This window comes from Cherax quadricarinatus, chromosome 21 (genome assembly GCF_038502225.1).
Source record: "Cherax quadricarinatus isolate ZL_2023a chromosome 21, ASM3850222v1, whole genome shotgun sequence".
Lineage (NCBI taxonomy): Eukaryota > Metazoa > Arthropoda > Malacostraca > Decapoda > Parastacidae > Cherax > Cherax quadricarinatus.
The window spans coordinates 25623109-25638627 of record NC_091312.1 but is presented as its reverse complement, the minus strand read 5'-3'; the positions used below and the strand labels follow the sequence as shown (position 1 = coordinate 25638627).

At 38.1% G+C, this 15519-nt stretch overlaps 1 protein-coding gene across 2 annotated transcripts in view; it reads right to left on the bottom strand.

The window, feature by feature from the left end:
* Positions 1-1588: 1588 nt before the first annotated feature.
* Positions 1589-15519, bottom strand: part of LOC128689106 (WSCD family member AAEL009094) — a 35335-nt gene continuing 21404 nt past the window's right edge. Inside the window, exons 4-5 of one of the 2 annotated variants that reach the window (XM_053777228.2) lie at positions 7723-7858; positions 1589-5302 (exon numbers count right to left, since the gene is read on the bottom strand). In XM_053777228.2, coding sequence (XP_053633203.1) covers positions 4905-5302; positions 7723-7858 — 534 coding nt within the window. In that variant the 3' untranslated portion in view covers positions 1589-4904. Of the gene's footprint in view, positions 5303-7722; positions 7859-8283; positions 11391-15519 lie in introns of those variants that run through there. The other variant, XR_011392277.1, reaches the window with a different exon arrangement.

Here is a 15519-nt window from a genome sequence, read left to right as displayed (position 1 = left end):
ATGGCACACTGACTTTCTTGGGGTATCCCTCCTCCAGGTTAAAAATCCGAACAAATCTTATCTTAATCGTGAGGTTCATGGACTTAGTTTCCAATTTCCACTTTTCTTAAAAACATCCCATGACAAGTGTCTTATCCTGTGCTCACAGAGTGGCGCTACCAAGCTCGTGCTCCCTTCAGCCAACCTTTCTACACATGACAACGTGTTCAAGCGATAGTGTATTGGAGTGGGATACAAATAAAAAATTAAGAATGTTGGATATTTAGAAGCAAAAGTGAGCTTTTGTCGTAGAAATCATTGCCCCGACTGTTCTTTTTTAACATAACTTTCAGATTGATAAATTTAGGGGAGAAATAGAAGATCACTGAAGCTTTCCTCTGTTCACCCTGGATTCTCTGATATTTCATTGTAATATTGTCATTGTCTGTCTGTAAGATAGTGGTATGGGAAATTATGTAATGATTAGCGGTCAGTGAAGTTGATATGAGATGGTAAAGTCATAGTGATAACCGATTTGTGTTTGGTATTTATTGATTATCTTCAGAAACATATTATAGAGGGTTGAGAAGTACTCATACCATTATACTATTGAAATCGAAGCTATGAGATACGATTGTACTGCTTATAGCTTTAGGTGACTGTTTTGTGGGTTTTCCCCAATGAAAGTTAATTCTATGTAGGTCTGTTTGTGGATCTGTCTCTTCTATATATATTGATATGGCCTCAATTGTCTTATGGATCACGGAATCTGAAGACGATTGGATGTGATGGTGCAAGATGTAAGGTAGGGATAGAAAGTACATGTACCTTGTTGAGTAAGGGACTGGTTAACTGGGAGGTATTTGCTCTCTCAGGAAATGTAGAAGACTACATCTGGCCCTTTGTCTCTGGGAAAGGAAGAACAGAGGTGCTGTGTGGGGTAGCATGTATTTCTGAGAGTTTTAGGGAAAAGGTCAATCTGGGGCAGTCCGTCTGAAAAAAGAAACAGGATTACGAGTGGTGGGATATTAGTAAGGACCCAGGGTCGAGAACTTATTTTTCTTCAAGGTTGTAGCGAGTGTCGTAGGGATGGCTGAGGGAAGGATGGGAAGATCTGGGATGTAGTGTGTGTCTGTGTTCGAGGGTAGAGGTGAAGATCTAGGCAGAGGTGAAATCTGGGATGTAGTGTGTGTGTTCGAGGGTAGAGATAAAGAAGAAATGGAAGTATGGACTTCAAAACGTTTATATAGAGTCATATAATTATTATGGAGTGTTCTTAGAGGTTGAAGAGGTCTGATTTTTCTGAAGGATTGACTTTCAGTAATCAACATATTCTTTAATGCATTCAGTTATGTCCTCACAATTTTTTTTGCCTTATACAAATATATGCCCCTTTAAAAAAATTGCATAAACTAAATTTTAATGTCACCACAGGATATAAAACTGACCAGATAATAAAACCTATCGTGATTTACTTAGATTAAAGCAATAAACAAAGCATAAAACAAATATTCTTCTCGTGTCATACATGAAACAAGATAAACATTATAAAGCAGATGTATATATTTTGAAACATGACAGCGTCAATGAAAGGAAATTAATGAAAAAGTGTAAAATTGGATTTATTTTCATAACTATACAACAATACCATACACTCCAGATGTATTGATCCATATTTCATGAAGTACAAAGAGGACAAGATATCAGTAACTGATATCAAGTACTGTATATCTAAAATTGGCTTAAAATTAAATTAAGACATCTATTCAGATTGCTAAAATGCTACATCTCGTTTACAAATCATTAGGGTTTCAAAAATATTTTGTCTGTATAGAGGACCTGAATAAAATTCTGAAGCATAAAAACCATTTTTTAAATTTTTTGAAAAATAAAAACTATGTACAGTAAATTTTGATTGTTTTATATAAAAAAGTACCACTAAAGCCAAGACTACAATACACTCTCTAAATTAATATAACAATTCTTTTCTTACGTAAATAAAGTTTAAAATGCTACAAATCATAGGAATCTTGGAGTGGATGGAGCAACAGCCTGGATGTCACAGTGTTGCATTGAATTTGATTTAGAATGCATATATCCTGTTAAATGTAAAAGGTGCCAAAGACTAGGTCTAAAATAATTCCTTCGGTGGCTGGAAGAAGAATTAAGAGTGCAACAACTTTAGGAATGAGCACAAAAGTTCAATATCCTAAGTACGAGGTGGAAAATTACTTACTCTAAAAACCAAAGTTAGAAATGTGAAACAGTTCAAAATCAGGAAAGATGACACAAGAAAAATGAATGGAATAGTTAAGTCGAAGAAAGGAAGAGAGTTTTCTTATAAGGAGAAAATATAGAGATTTATCAAAGAACGAAATCCTTCGTGGTAGGAGCTTTGATGCTGGTGAGGAACTCTTGATCCAAGGAGTTGGAACTATTGTCCTCTTCCTTTAAACAAGTCTGATTACATCAAATTTTCCGGGCCTTGTAAAATCTCTAGGGCTTTAGCGATTCCTTATGAATAATAATAAAAATGATGATAATAATAATAATAATAATAATAATAATAATAATAATAATAATAATAATAATAATAATAATAATGATAATAATAACAATAAATATAATAATACTTAATAATAATAACAACAACAATAATAATAATAATAATAATAATAATAATAATAATAATAAGCACTATGATCAAGTTATTGTGTTACTACCGAGAAGGAAATGGACAGAGAATATAACATATATATCTGCAGTTTCCACTGTTCTAATAGGTTGCTCTACATACAGGCAGTACGCTCTGGCATCGACTATGGAGCACTTGCTCTGGTTCACGCCAGGCCCACGAACATCAAGTGTCTCTGTGTGGTCCAGAACACAGCTGTACGGGCCATGCTGGGGGCGCCTAGGTGGGCCAATGCGGTATCTCTGAACCTTGAGGCGCAGCTGCAGCCCCTTGAGGACAGGATTCAACTTGTAGCTGCCAAGAGGATAGCAAAGTACCTCCGACTCCCAGGGGCTGAAAAACTGATGAGGGATTTAAGGGTCTACTAGGGACATGTCATACCAGTGCACCCCGGCCGCCGATGGATGTGGTCAATTGCAGACGTCACAAGGAAGCTCCTGCCCATGACATTGCTCCAGGCAGGAGGCTGCGACAGACCGGCAGCAAACTACACGGTGCTGCCTCCTTGGGCGCCAGAGCTGCTGGCGGTGCACTGGACAGCCCTACCAGGCAGCAGGAGGTATTGCCCCCAGGACATTCTGCAACGACTCGCCTCGGCTAGCATTGTGGGTGGGGAAGGCCCAGGGTGTGTTCCATATTACACTGATGGCTCCAGAGACCCAGTGGCAGGCCGCACAGCTGCTGGGATGTTCCACAACAATCTGACAGCAGGTTGGTGCCTCTCTGACCATTGCACCATACTTCAGGCTGAACTCTTTGCCATCCAACAAGCTCTGCAGCATGCAATTGCAGACCATCAGCATCCCCCCGTCATCCATGTTGATTCCAAGGCAGCAATCCAGGCAATTATGCACAGAGAGCCAAGGACAACATACAATCACATCCATCCGGGGCGACCTGCAGACGCTCATGGCCCAGGGTCGCAGAGCCACCATCAACTGGATCCCGAGCCATGTGGGTATTCCTGGCAATGATGCCGCAGATGAGGCTGCGAAGACCGCAACCCTCGAGGCACAGCCACGTGTTGCAATTTCCATCAGCCACAGCCAGATTATTCTATGGGCTGCCAGTGTGGCCAGGCGCCCACTCCCTGACCCTGGGGATTTACGAAGCCTCCGCTGGTATGACAGGGCGACTCACAGGGCGCCCCCTCCAAGTATTCGGAAGCAGACCAGAGACTGCGGGTGTATATCCACCGCCTACGCTTAGGGTTTCCCACCACTGCGCGGATTGTTGAACCGGTACAAGAGGAGCTCTGTGCCCATTGTGACCGAATGGTTCCGAAACCAGTGGTGCACTACCTGTTAGACTGCCCAGCTACGATGCCCCTTCGCTGTAGACACTTCCCAATGACCCCAGTGGAGCAGGCCCGGGAGGATGAGGCGGCACATCTTGTGTACTTAGCCATCAGACTTGGAAACCTTACTCCCAGTCATTGCACGTCACAACCCCCGCTGACGTCGCTGTGAGCGCCTGCTTTGGGCCTCCCTTGCACCCCGCACCAACCGCCGTTGTAGCAATTTAACTTTTGGGACATTTGTCCATAGAACCGGAGAGGAACCCCCCTTCCCACCGAAGGACTGCCACGCATGTTAGAGAAAAGATAAACGACACTTCCCTACCCGGGGAACCAGTGCCCAATGCCGGGTCACCAAATTGGAAGAGACCCGGGCCGGGATCCATACCAGCAAATCAAATAGAATAGAATAGGATGTTCTAATGACTAATTGAGAGGATCGCATAGAGTAGCATGTACTTGTAGTCGTTACTGGCTAATCAGTATATAAGTGAATATAAATGGAATGGTAAACAAAGGTAATTAATATAAATGTGTTGGGCAAGAGGCTATATAATTATCCAGGGATAGAAGGGAGGTGAACATGCTGGGCAATGTAGAATCTATATTATAAAAGTGTGAAGTAAATGAGGAGAAGACTGAAGATTTGCATAGACAAGAGGGCATGTGTTGATACAAGTTACCAAGAAGCATGTCTTCATGGGCACCTAACTAGGAAAGTATACCCTGTAAAAGAGGTTTGACATATACACATAAATAATAACATTTTAAAGTCCGTGAAAGAAATCATGGATACAAATACGAAATATGATTAATTTTAATTAGTAAAATATCACAGTTACACAGTAAATGGAACCTAATCATAACATGGACAATGATGTAATCTACGTAGACTATAACTAACTTAAAATAAAAGTTGCTCCCGTCTGATCATCATCTAGTTACAGACTTCTGGTTCCCGTTGCTATCATTGGAATATTTCAAATTATTTAACACCAGTTTAACATCGCCACCAGCCAGGACCTCCCTCACTGCTTGGTCTACCAGACGTTTACATTTGTCTACAAATTTTCGCAGTTTAGGTGTAAATGGGTCAAAATTCAATGGCCTCCTTCTTCTTTTATATATTCCATCTTGATGCCTTATCATGCAATCAAAATTATTTTCCGTGACCTCCAGATCTAAGAACTCGAGTATTCTTCTCATCTCTTCGGGTAGATTATCCAGGAGGTCCTCGTAGAAAACTAGATGTAGAGGACCACTAAATTTTAACCAATCAAGAGTTGTGTTCATCCACGCCAAGGCTTTGTTAGTCACAAACTTCTCCCAGTCTGAAATATTTTCATGACTTTATTAATAATTTATTTGTAGGGGTTTATAAATAATGAACTGTACAAAGAAGGAGGTTATGGGAAAACCGACAGATAATATGCAATCATTAGTAAAGCTCTATAGTGCATGGTGCTGCCTGTGCATTCAAAATAGGTGTCAACTATACATAAAAATAACATAAGAGTTTGATTTCAAGTGATTAGAAAATCTTTCAAGTAATATTTCAGGACTACTAGCTACATGTGTCCTCTAGTGTAATAATATACATAAAAATTAAAGGCACTTATATCTGATACTGCTTTGTGACCCTTTCGGGTATAGCACTTTTCTAAGAATATAATAACTGAGTGTGCTTTGGTCGCTGCGCAACCTGAGGTATCTCCGCAGCCCTTAATAAGCTTTGCTTCCTCTAATTCACTATACGCAAAACAGAGCTCCATAACTTACTAATGCAGGTAAATATCAGAGTTCAAGATCTGAAGCCAAACGGAAGAGGCATTCACGTGCTGTCTTAGAGAAACTAACACAAAATTTCTTCAAGAAAATTCCACCTTAATAATATAACAATAATCTTTATTTCTAAAGTAAATGTACAAGGTATGCAGACAATACCTGACATCAGTGACGTACTGTATAGAGAGCCCCTGGTTATGTAGAGAATATCGGGCAAATTAAGTTAATTTTGTCCACAGGATACGACCCACACCAGTCGATTAATACCCAGATTCCATTTAATGACAGGTGAACATGGTCAGCAGGTGTCTCAAGGAAACACGCCCTAATGTTTACACTCGTACCGGATGATCGAACCACGGATCTCAGTGTGTGAGCTGAGTGGGTTAGCAACTGAGCTACGGGACACCTACATACCTCAAAACTAATTCAAACCTTCCACTAAGTAAGAAGCAGCAGCTCACTTAATGGAGCAGGGTTCAAGCCAGTCCTAAAACTTACAGACCAGTTCCTTGTTCACCAACTGGATGGCTTAAAAAGGTTCATCCATCTTGAGAAAAACCACTTACGATCAGTTTGAAAAATTCATCTATGCTCTATCCTACTTAGTAGATGATTGAGATTGTAAAAAGGATGTGATAATATTTTCCGTATCATGACTATAGAATTCCTCCTTGAAAAACATCAACTTTTAATCTCTAAAGCAACTTATAGAAGTGATATTACCCAACAGGTTCAAATTTTGTAGATGCAAGTCTGATACCTAATTATCATAGTTAATAAACATGGAATCGTTTGACTCTGAGCAATAACTAAAGAATGCCTCCTCTGACTGGCTTCAAACGTTCGGCAATGGTGGGGGTTTATTGAAAGAAAGATTTACATTGATTTTTGAGCTAGAGAATGGTTCTTATGATCGGCTTCAAACCCAGAATTAGAGAATTTTTTAAAAATTATCTTGGGCTATGTGAGTGCCGGTTTCCCACTTGTATTCAGGAAATTGTGAAAAATGAGGTACTGGCTTTCACGCGATAACTTGTGAATGCCTCATGCGATCGGCTTCAAACCTTCAATGCTAATGTATCTAAATTACATTAAATTTTTTGGACTATTACTGGATTGTGATGTACCAATTCGAAATGAAATTACGCAGATTCCACTTTTTTAATAAAAATCCTATATGATTGTAGCCACAGATATATATATATATATATATATATATATATATATATATATATATATATATATATATATATATATATATATATATATATATATATATATATATATATAAATTAGTTTCAAAGTTAAATGAAGCCTGAAACTAACGACGACTTTTCGGTCAGACCTGGACCATAACTTGGTCCACGTTGACCGAAATGTCGCCATAAGTTTCAGTCTCGTATGCGTGAGTTATTTATGGATTGTTCCAGTCACGGTATTGTGTGTTTTTATTCTCTATATGAACAGTTCTGAACTAATGCCACAAGAAAACATTATATTTAAGTCTCTTACGTGCGGGTTATTTGTGTACTGAACCGGTCATTTGTTCATTTATAACTTGAGAATATTTCTCATGATCAGCTACGAATTTTTAATGTTAGTGAACTTATTACCACGGTTTTATGTGGTCAGTTCTATAGGTAACATTTCCGATCTCGGTTTCAATGCCATAACTTGAGAACAACTCTTCTGATCGGCTTCAAACTTTCAGGATTGGTGGATCCTATTTGGAAAAAAAATCACAGGATTGTTTACTTTGTAGGTTCCAATTTACATTTTCATATTTTTACAAGATTAACTTGGCCTTAGACTTGGTCACAGACCGAACAGCGGGGGCGTTGACCCCCCGAAACCATCTCCAGTTATACCCCAGGTATACTCCGTAGAAATACTGTTATAGACATTATTAAATTAGGAACACTTATTTCAAAAATATGTTAGGACACCTGTTTAGTTTACTTACAGTGGCCTCCGTCTCGTGTATATTTGTCAGGCTGAGCATGACCAATATGACCACCACTTTGCCGATTAAATTCTGCTTGAATAGCCAGGTATGGATCTCTCATCACCAAGATTGCTCTGGAAAACGACTTCCGTATCTGGAAAAAATGGCAGAACGAAAATTAATCCTTTGTAAGACTTAGTTAAATAGATTATAAATATTCATTTTATTTGGGGTAATATAGTTCCTGCAAAGGAATTAATAGGTGCCTAAAATACGACAATATTATTGATGTCGATTTTTACATATTTCAGGAATTAAATGTTCTAATTGCATGCTATCACTTAGATTTTTTTTCTTGGGCTCATAGCCCAAAAGTAAACAATGTATCAGCGACGAATGATAACGTTCAGAATGTGTGCCGTCAGATCAGAATTTCTGTCATAATAAATGTTCAGACAATGTTGTGACAAAAATTAATGGATAATAAATGTTTTCAGTTATAATAAATTAGGTGTAAAATGTGAACTGTATTTTTCCATATTTTTGTTTCAGATGATGAATGAAAACTGAGGGTTTTACCTAATCATCAATTTTGGGACATCCTTTTAACTTTCTAGCTCAGCTTCCTTCTGGTTTTTGCTTCTCTTGTAATATTCGTTTCCTTTGCTCGTGTAAGGATTTGATTCAGCAATGCCAACTGTTCGTAAGATCTCACATGGGAAAGATGGGGAAAATTGCATTTACTTGGATGTATCATTATATACATAACAGTAAATGAACAAAGATAATTATTATTTATCAGTTAGACAAGTAGGAATTTGGGACACCTAGGTCGCAAAAAATGACCCCCTTCAATACCTACCACTGTCATATCCACAAGTTGCTCTGGACCTATTAATTAAATGAAATATACATCAGGAATGCTGGTAAATATATACATTCGTGGACTGTATATTAAAATTAAAAAAGGATTATAGTATATACACACATTTATATAACAGAAGGAGAATATATCTTAATCATTACACTCACCAATTTGACTGGAGATTAAGTTGTATCATACTCAGAAAACCTCACTGTCTATACATGAAAATAACAACTGGCCAGAGTTATAACATAACAGACTTATCTGAGGTTCCTGGAGCTGTCCTGTCCAGTCGCCTGATATCTCAAGTTATGTAGGAATGCACATCCAACAATTTCGCCTCCTATTTGAGAGGTATCAATCCAATTTTAACCTCTAGAGCATGAAAATTCTTCACATTATTAATTAACGTCTTACTCCATTCAAACAAAATGGCGACTGCCCATCTTTTAAAAATACACTTTTATTAAATACAATATAGGGCATCTATTTACCTATAAATTACCGTATTTCCGGAAAACATACAGTATTTTCCACACTGCGGCCAGGCGGAGTTCGTTGCTAAACGACTCAAATTACTCCTTCCTTTAGGAGACAATTCCAGCCGGTTCTGGCTTAAGTGGCTGTTCTCCTAGTAGGTCTTACTACGATTTCATTTTCCGGCATCACTTGGTCTGCGTTATCTTCCATATCACTCGAGTCACTTTCCCTCAGATTTTCATTTACATTTGATTGAACACCTAATTCCAAGGGAATCAATTTATTAATTGTGTGTAAACTTTCCTGGCCACGACACAACACTTTGACATTCCTGACAACACCTTGTGCATCTGGGTACAATGTCAATACTTTGCCCAGAGGCCACAATGTTCGATGTCGTTCAGCGTCAATTAACACAATGTCACCTGGTTGAATGGTCTGTCGATTTACTGCCTCTGTCGCACAATAAAAGTGTTCATGTAGTGTAAGAAGATATTCCTTACGCCACACATTAGACCAATGATAATAAGGAATATCCACTAGGAATTTTTATTAATCCTGTGATACTCCAATACTGAAACTGTGTACTGTGCCAAAACAAAAGCATTTACATTGCTAAACTCACAAACTAGTATTTAGTCACTTTTTATTTATTTATTTATTTATTTAGAAATTTTAGCATACAAACAGAGGTACAAAAAATACAGGTAAGAGCAGCATGCCAAAGCCACTTATATGCATAGCATTACGGGCTGGCTTAAAATTAACTTAAGATTAACTAAGCAATGATGAAATCAGTGATAAGACATTATTGTAAACAGATAACTATAAAATACAAATGAGTATTACAAAGACAGGTCCTATGGTTGCATGCATTGCTGTTCATTCAGTAGAATGGAGTATTCTGTTAGGTAGTGTATTTAAAAAAATAACAAAGTTAGGTTTAACATTTGTGTGATATAATTGTGAGTAACATTTAGGATATACAATTTATATGGTTCAGTTATTCAGTATTTATTTGGTTTTGAGTGAGTAAGTGAACTTTGAGAAGAGACTTGAATTTATAAACAGGTAGTGTTTCTTTTATATTTACAGGTAATGAATTCCAGATTTTAGGGCCTTTTATGTGCATCGAGTTTTTGCATAGCGTGAGATGGACACGAGGAACATCAAAGAGTGATCTGTGCCTTGTATTATGGTCATGTGTTCTGTTGAGGTTGGCAAGGAGATGTTTGAGGGTATCAGAGTTAAGTGTTCTATGTATGTAATAAGTGCAATAATAAGTATGGATGTTTTGTATGGTGAGTAGGTTGAGTGTTTTGAATATTGGTGGAGTGTGCTGCCTGTAGTGAGAATTTGTTATCATTCTAACTGCAGCCTTTTGTTGGGTAATTAGTGGTCTGAGATGGTTAGTTGTTGTTGAGCCCCATGCACAAATTCCATAGATGAGATAGGGGTAAATAAGAGAGTGATATAGGGCCAGGAGGGCTGACTGTGGAACATAGTACCGTATCTTCGATAGTATGCCTACAGTCTTGGAAATTTTCTTAGAAATTTGTTGTATATGTGTATGAAATTTGAGTCTATTATCGAGGTGGATTCCTAAGAATTTTCCCTCTGTTAGCTTTGTGATAGGTAATCCGTTTATCGTTATGTTAAGAGGTACATCTGTAGCTCTGTTACCAAACTGAATGAAGTAGGTTTTGTCAATGTTTAGTGTAAGTTTGTTAGTCCTCATCCAGGTAGATATTTTCTGTAATTCGGTGTTTACAGTATTGGCTAGCGTGACTGGGCTCGGGTGAGAGAAGACGTATGTGGTGTCATCTGCAAAAAGTGTGGGTATGAGTAATTGCGAAGCATTTGGTAGGTCATTTATGTATAGGAGAAAGAGAAGAGGGCCAAGGACACTTCCCTGTGGGACACCAACTGTAATTGGTTGTGCGGAAGAGCTTGCCCCATTTGCGTACACATATTGGCTTCTGTTGCTGAGGTAAGACTTGAGGTAGTTGAGGGAGTGCCCTCTAATACCATAGTGTGACAATTTTACATGGAGCAAGTCATGGTCAACTGTATCAAAAGCTTTACGTAAGTCAATGAAGATCCCCAGTGGGACTTCTTTTTTCTCTATTGCAGTGTATATATGTTCTAGCATGTGTATAATAGCATCATTAGTATTTTTATTAGGCCTGAATCCAAATTGGCAGGGGTTGAGAATGTTATGGGAGATGAGGTAGGAGTGGATTCGTTTATAAATTAATTTTTCGAAGATTTTTGAGAGAGGGTGTAAATTGGATATTGGCCTATAGTTATTCAACTCTGTTTGGTCTCCTCCTTTATGGATCGGGGTGACCCTTGCTATTTTGAGAACTGTAGGGAAGGTGGAGGATTCAATGGATTTGTTAAAGAGTGTTGCAATGATTGGTGATAGTACTTGTGACGCTTTTTTGTATATAAAGGGTGGTAAGGTATTTAAATCTCCTGCCTTGTTTTTCAGTGCGTTGATAATAAGGGAGACTTCGTATGGGTTAGTCGGAGCTAGGAACAGTGTGTTCGGGTAGTTGCCAGTGAGGTAGTCATTTGGTGGGGTATCTGAGCTTGGGATATTATTGGCAAGGTTTTGACCTATAGTGGAGAAGAAATCATTGAGTCTGTTTGCTGTTTCTGTTGGTGGGAGTTGGGGTTCATCTGATTTTGCTAATTTTATTTCGCTATGTCGTGATATCTTTTTTGTTCCCAGAATTTCTGATAGGGTTTTCCAGGTCTTTTTTATATCACCTCGTAAGTTGGATAATCTGTTCTCATAATACAAGTTTTTTGCCCTTCTTATCAGGCTGGTTAGGATTGACGAGTAACGTTTTGTTTGGTCTCTGGTTATCTGACCCATTCTGTACTGTTTTTCATAATACCAACTTACCTCATAATTTGTAATATTTTACAATTAAGAATAAAACTAAGTCTGCCCGAAATGCCTAGCCATGCTAAGCGTTCTAGTGGTACGCTCTGTAATCACTATTTTACTACATGTAAACCACACAATAACCAAATTTCTGTAAACTCAGCATTGTAATCCTTATAGAGAATAAACTTTGAATTTGAATTTGAATTTGATTGATCAATTAATTTATTTAACATTTTAAATTTATCACACAACACTGCCGCATCACTGTAATCTTCATCACTTTCTTCCGGATTATCTCTATAGACAGGGGCAGCTTCCACATGTTAGGTGAGAAGGTGTTAATACATCTGCATCAGGTGTATCACTCATGTACGAGAGAGGCCTATTATTTATATGATTCTCCGCCTCTACTAACACTGCACGGAATTCTTCCAAATTAATTCTCTTCCGGTGTAGTACTTTACGGAGACACCTCTTCACTGTGCCTATCAGTCTTTCGTACAGCCCCCCCTGCCAAGGGGCTCTAGGAGTAATAAATTTCCAGGTACACCCTCGTTGGGTTAACAGAGATTGAACATCGTTACTATTATTTAATTCTATCAAATGTTGAGCACCTGCTACAAAATTTGTGGCATTATCCGAAATCATCAATCTCGGACAGGATCTCCTAGCTGCAAATTTTCGAAACAGCTGTATAAACTGTTCTGCAGACAAGTCCTGTGCCACTTCTAAATGAACTACCCTAGTAGCAGTACAGGTGAACAAACATACACTTTCAGTGGAACACCATCTGAAGTATCTGTTAAAATTATTGGACCACTATAGTCTACACCTGTTACATCAAATGGTTTCACTAATTTTACACGCTCCTTTGGCAATGGTGGAGGACCTGGGTACATATAGGATCTGGCATCCACACGGCGACATATTACACAAGATTTAATCACCCTTTTTACACTTTGCCGTCCTTGTGGAATCCAGAAAGTTTCCCTAATACAATTTAAGGTATCTTGTACCCCACCATGCATTACATTTTTATGGGCATTTAGAACAATTAAATTTGTTAGATGATGAGTTTTGGGCAGTAAGATAGGGTGTTTAGCATAATCACCCAATTCAGCATTTTGTAATCTACCTCTGCACCTAATTGCATTGTTCTCTAAATACAGCCCCAATTTCTCTATTATGGAACCTTTCACAATTTTTCTTTCCATCATCAATTTAATCTCATTTCCATAGGTTTCCTCCTGTACCCTCTTTTCCAATATTCAAGAGGATGTGAAAATTTAAATGAAATATTCATCTTGTTTAGTTACTTAAACACCAACTTAGTTACATTGATTAGTTTGGGTAAAGAAGAATACCTATTTATATCAATGGCTAAGGAAGGACAAACAATTGGAGCGGTGGTCACAGTAATTTCAACAGGAGTAATATACGCCTTTTGTACAGGCAAATTAGCTTTATTTACCAACCATCTCGGTCCCTTAAACCATGATACAGCATTTACAAATTTAGCATAAGGCAGACCTTGAGACAAGAAATCAGCTGGATTCTCCTCACCAGGTATATGATTAAATGTTAACATATTCTGACCCAAACTATTATACTTCTCTTGAATCTGATTAATTTCAGCGAATATTTTGTACATATACAATTTTACTGTTTCCATTACAAATCCACTGTAAGGATACCTCATTATCAGACCAAATTACAGTGTCACTAATATTTATCACCTACAACTTATTTCTTATATAATTAGCTAATTTGACACCTACATAAATGGCTGTTAATTCCAACTGATGTAAAGTACGTGATTTAATTGGAGACACTTTAGCCTTAGACATAACAAGAGAGATAACACTATTACATTGAAGATAAGCAACTGCTCCATATGCCAATTTTGAAGCATCACAAAAAAAGTGGAGTACATTTTTCCCATTTGGATTAGCCACCTGGCGTGGGAACTCCAACATTGGAATTTTTTCATAATCACCAATTAATTCATCCCACCTGTTAATGAATTCCTCAGGTAGAATTTCATCCCAAGCACATTTAAGTTTCCATGCTTCCTGAATTAATAATTTCCCTCTTATAGTAAGGGGTGACACTAAACCTAGTGGATCAAAACATTTGGAAACTTCAGCAAGCAAAACTCTCTTAGTTAATTTATTGGGCATACTGTAATTATTAGGTTTTAACATTAACAAATCTCTCTCAGTATCCCAAGTTAAACCCAATACATTACTACATTTTGGCACTTCATCTCCAGGGTAATCTTTACTTATTTTGTTCTTTAATTTGGACGAATTACTATTCCATTCTCTCAGAGGCATATTTGCACTTTGCATTATTTTATTAGCCTCTCCATAAGTCATTAACAGTTCCTCTTCAGTTGATGTCACACCCAGGAAATTGTCCACATAAAATTGTTTGCTCATTACTCTACTCAATGGACTTCCCATACGTTTAAGGTGTGCATTTATCGTCGCTTGAAGTAGGAACGGACTGGATGTAGCACCAAATAATACGCTCCTAAAGCGAAAGGTTTTCAGAGGGCTAAGTGGGTCACTAGGATTCTCAGGCCATAAGAAGCGGGTACAATCCCAGTCAGCCTCTTGTAAACCCACTCTTAGGAAAGCTTTATTTATGTCAGCCGTAAAGGCATAATTCTTCATCCTGAAATTTAATAAGATATCTCCTGTTGTTAGGTAAGACACATATGCAACAGCATGAACATCAAAATGGTATACAATACCGACAGGTTGTATACCATTTTGATGTTCATCCTGTCAGACACTGCAACACATGGCATCTTGGTACAGAAAACACCTTGGACAAGCTTTTCAAGTGAAAAAGGGTTGGATCTGAGAGGGACATGACCTCTCACTGGCTACATTTTCACTACTACTACCTCTCTGCACCTCTCCTTCCGACAGTATTTAAGTCTCTGCACTGTCGCTTGATCTTCAGATAGTTCCTGACTATGGAACTGAACTGCTCCAGGCTGAGGGACTGACAACCTCAAATTCTACGACTTCAAGGGTGATGGACTGATTACATCGTCTTCACATCTCTACTGTTCCTGCCTACTTTCTGTATTCGACTGAAGAAGCCTACTGTGTAGGCGAAACGTTTCGGAATAAAGTTGTCTAACTGTTGCATATGTGTCTTACCTAACAACCTGTCGGTATTGTATACCATTTTGATGTTCATCAAGATATCTCCTAATTTTTCCGTCAACGACGGACCTGTCATCAAACAGTCATTTAAACTAGGTACATTTTTGTTACTCCTGGCACTACAATTAAACACAATCCTCAAAGGAGTGGTCTTAGAATCCTTCTTCACTCCGTGATGGGGCAAATAGTGACCATAAATTTTGGCTTGCTCAGGAGGTACCTCTTCTATAAATTTATTAATTAATTGTTCAGCAATTATATCATTATAGGCAGTTAACAATTCTGGTGTCTTACTCAGTTCACGGAGCTGAGCCTTTAATTGTCCATATGCCATTCTGTAATTAGTAGGCAATTCTGGATGGTTCAGTCTCCACGGAAGTCGTACCCAG